The sequence below is a fragment of the Helianthus annuus genome, chromosome 5 (genome assembly GCF_002127325.2).
Source record: "Helianthus annuus cultivar XRQ/B chromosome 5, HanXRQr2.0-SUNRISE, whole genome shotgun sequence".
NCBI lineage: Eukaryota > Viridiplantae > Streptophyta > Magnoliopsida > Asterales > Asteraceae > Helianthus > Helianthus annuus.
The window spans coordinates 100,413,355-100,417,557 of record NC_035437.2 but is presented as its reverse complement, the minus strand read 5'-3'; the positions used below and the strand labels follow the sequence as shown (position 1 = coordinate 100,417,557).

At 35.0% G+C, this 4,203-nt stretch overlaps 1 protein-coding gene across 1 annotated transcript; it reads left to right on the top strand.

Moving 5' to 3' along the window:
* Positions 1–406: 406 nt before the first annotated feature.
* On the top strand, positions 407–3,450 carry LOC110940801. Its single transcript, XM_022182370.2, has 2 exons — positions 407–550; positions 3,216–3,450. The coding sequence occupies exons 1-2, from the start codon at positions 485–487 to the stop codon at positions 3,348–3,350; spliced, it is 201 nt and encodes a 66-aa protein (XP_022038062.1). The 5' UTR covers positions 407–484; the 3' UTR covers positions 3,351–3,450.
* The last annotated feature ends 753 nt before the right edge of the window (positions 3,451–4,203 follow it).

Genomic DNA, 4,203 nt, shown 5'->3' with positions numbered 1-4,203 from the left:
ATATCTACGCCAATCACTTAACAAATTTGCATGAATCAAGAGGACTTTTTTAGATGATATGATAAGGTATATAATGGTTTAGTGATGTCAAAGGTTTAGGTGAATAGAAAATGAGTGGAATATGGTCAATGTTTTTCCATAAGACTCTAGGAAAATGATCCATCTAAAGTTGTTGAAATGATGATGATTGGATGATGAGAGGTGGAATTTAAATTTCTTAAATTATGATTGGATGTGAAGGTGGTTTTCACAAAGTTTAGTTAGTTTTATAAAATTCATGTTGGATAATGCATGTATTTTCTATATTTTATAATATTAGTTGGGCTTTATTGTATTCGATTGATTGGATTATGTTGAATTTTGGAACTTGGGCCAACCCATAGTGTTTCGGGCCTAGCCCGTATCTGGTTATCTTGATTGTGTATCGGATATAAAAATTAGTATTTTATGGGGTTAAGAACCCTAATTTGTGTCAGGAGAAACGATGGGAGAAGAAGATAAGAAGAAATCACTGACGCAAGCTCAGTTCCTCTCATGGAAAACTCAAAAGGTCCCACCCTCTCTTTCACCTCTAACTATTTTTTTTGTCTCTTCGTGGGTTTGAATTTTCTATGAATTTTCTTTTCAAATCCGTATATGTTCCGCCCTTCTCTTGTATGAATTTGGGGATCTGGGATTTATGTAAAATCAAAACTGCCTAATGGCTTAATATTAGGTTCTGAACATATATATATATATATATATACTTAGAATTAGGTGTCATTGCCACTTGATTTCTAGAACATTACACTGACTCAACAGGATTTTTATTTGCCCTTATATTCTTGATTCATTAACCATTACACCGAAATGTAAAAATAGAAAATCACAACTAAGTCGAAACGATAATAAAAACATGTAAACAGGAAATAAACAATAAAAAATAAACTAAAAAAGGGTTATCGTCCTTGGTTTAAAAAAGCGCGCATTAAGCGCAAAGCGACCCTAGGCACAAAGAGTTGCGCCTTAAACGCTTGCGCCTGCGTACGAAAAGCCTGCCGCTTTTGCGATTTGCGCTTCGCGCTTTGATTTATACCTTGTCGCTTTTAACTATTATGAATATAGTTTATCATGCGCAATTTAACTATTATTTTAGTGGATTTAAATTAATATAGTTTATAACAACAATAATAATAGTTAAATAAATTTATAAAGTATAAGGTTTGTTAAAATTAAAACTAATTTATAAGGGTTATTTTGTATATTTATTATACTTTAAGGGATGAAAATATAAATATATCACATGCATATATTACTTGTACATAGAACTTAATAACATATAAGGGCAATATACACAAAGTTTGTGATTGCTTATCAAAGTGTTTCTCTGCGTATTGCTTTTTGAAGTAATCGGTTAAGGATAACCAACTTCAAAGTATTTCACTCACAAATAATCAGGTAAGCAATTTGGATAAGCTGCCCCAAACATCCTCAAAACAGCTTATTGTTGTATCAAAAAAACAATAACTGGATAAGCAGTTTTAATGAACAATCCCTTGATGTAGGAAGAGTAAGAAATAGGAAACACACTACCTTGGTTTTAAAATGCGCGCATAATGCGTGATGCGCCCGATGCGCTAATGAGAGCGCATCGCAACAGCTGATGCGAGAATATTGCGCGCATTTCGCATAATGCGCTCATCGCATAATGCGCTCTGATGCACGCAACATTGTTTCTTATGCTTATTTCCAGATTTTATGAACTGTGTTCGGTTTTTTCCATAATTAACATCTTAGTATGCTTGATTTGAACCAAAAAACATAACTCTTACCTTCTAATTATGTCAGTTGTTTTACTTTAAGTATGTCTTTATAAGTTTTTATGTATAAATAATTTTTAACTATTTTTTTTATAAAGAACGCATCACGTATCTCGCATTGCGCATCACGCATCAGATTTTTGGACTAAACGCATCGGAGCGCATCACACAATTTAAAACCCAGCACACTACATTTTCTGTATCATCTTATGTGGTGGCTAGTATCTAGAATCATCATCATCATACTCAGTAATAGAATATTATTGTGCCATTATTGTAATTATTGTAATTAATAGTTTCCAATTATACGAGATCTCAAATTGATCTTCTTTGTATTATTTAAACCCTTGAATGTTAATGAGAAAATCAAGGTTTGACAATTATCTCTTAATATTATTGTGCCATTATTGTAATTAATAGTTTCCAATTATACGAGATCTCAAATTGATCTCCTTTATATTATTTAAACCCTTGAATGTTAATGAGAAAATCAAGGTTTGACAATTATCTCTTCCAATACTCGGTGAATCCCACCAATAGCAAAACTAAGGTAGGGTCTGAGGAGGGTAAGATGTAGACAGTCTTACCTCTACCCCGTAGGAATAGAGAGGCTGCTTCCAGTGAGACCCCCGGCTCGATAGTAGTTTTGCATCAAGCCTTGGACATAAGGCACATAACACTCAGCAATTAAGACAAAGGCCGGTTAGTGCATGTAGTCCCTTGTCTTTCGGCTATCAACGCCACCACATGATGCATGATTATTGATTAACCATCCCCCTCTTTTAACGTTATTTTCACGAAATTAGTAAAATAACGTTAAAATTAGTGCACTTTCGCTTTTGCCCCCGAGCGCCCACACATATATACATTATATGCGCATACCGCAAACGGGGCGCTTGGCGAGTATCTAGAATCCGGTGAACAAAAAAATGTACTCTTCTCTCTGATTTAAGTGTGCACTTTCTTTAATCTTCATCGTGATTTCTTATGATAATGGTGTACATTGTTTAATTGTTATCTCCTATGAGAACTGCTGACTGTTTTTTTTTTTTTTTTTTTTTTGGTCAAAGTTATAACCTTCACATGACGTATGTAAGGTAATACAGAAATGTGACAAACGAGTTGAAAGTCTTCCAAAATGTATTCATATTATTTCAATAATGTGGTCTTTGTTATCATCTTTAAATCATCAACTTTCATGAACTTAAAAAAATAAACAAAAAGATGTTGGCAAGTCAACCAACCACACAAAAATAAATTGTTCTGACCTATTAGGACACAAAATGGTGCGCTTGGTGCAATCTTGTTTGTTTACTACAGGCCATTCGACTAGCAAAAGTTTCAACAGGGACTGGAATGTATTCAAACAAAGTTAAAGGTGTCTAAATTGAAGCGTTATTCTTGATTGTTTTGCAGGCGGCTGAAGCTTCGGCCAAGAAAGCTGAAGCATCAAGGAAACGTGAGGAAGACATAGCTGCAGGGTTGATGCAAATGAACGGTCGAGAACTTTTCAAGCATGAACCTTGGGTGTTTGATAACAACTTGTATTAACTGATATTACTAAAATCTGTTTTTACTGCTGGATTCAATACAAATATGTAATATATATACACTAAAGTTGGTGAAGTTTCCTTGCTTTTTATCTCTTCAATTATCTCATTATTGTGTTTTCTAGTCGTCACTAATAGGAATCTATCAAAAGAACTTAATTTGGCATATAAATTTATCAAAGAAATTGAAAATTCTTATTCTTATATATTTGGTTGACAGAACACTCAAGTTTTGTTTGTTTATTTGCTAAAGAATTTGGAATGGCAGCGCTGGCGATGATGTTGGTACCACGCAGGGGGTGATAATGGTGTAGGCAGTGTAGTGATGATCATGATGATGACCACATTGTTGGTGCGGGTACGGTTATCATGAGTCGGTGACAAGGGTGGTTAATAGAAAACTAAACTAAAGGCACTCATAACGACTCATGGTGGACACGTAGGAGGATAAGAGAAAACCGGCTTTGGAGGTTCCGATTTAGTAGCCACACCGACCTTTGTACACCCACGTTTAGAACCCATTTTCAACTTCCTAATGGAAAAGGCAACAGATTTACTGCCTTTACCTTTACCGTTTATAGAAACTCCGGTTTTGTTTTTGACCTTCAACCTTTCGGAATCTGAGGACATCTCCGACTGTATCGGATTGCTAACCATAGTGTTCTCCATAGGAAGCAGAGGCGAATCCGGGATAATCCGGCCACTTAAAACAAGTTCGGAAATGTTAAGGCCCAATATGTCGTCTAAGTCAAATCCTAGATTTTTTAGATAATGGCCTAAAAGAGAGATTAAGAGGGTTGGTAGGACTACAACTGGATGGGCTTTTGGACTTGGACCTCATCATTTTAAGCTTA

Bases quoted from the DNA above. Each gene is read 5' to 3' on its own strand.
- LOC110940801 (XM_022182370.2), top strand. From the start codon at position 485: ATGGGAGAAGAAGATAAGAAGAAATCACTGACGCAAGCTCAGTTCCTC. The intron at 551-3,215 runs GTCCCACCCTCT...ATTGTTTTGCAG, and splicing joins TCTCATGGAAAACTCAAAAG to GCGGCTGAAGCTTCGGCCAA.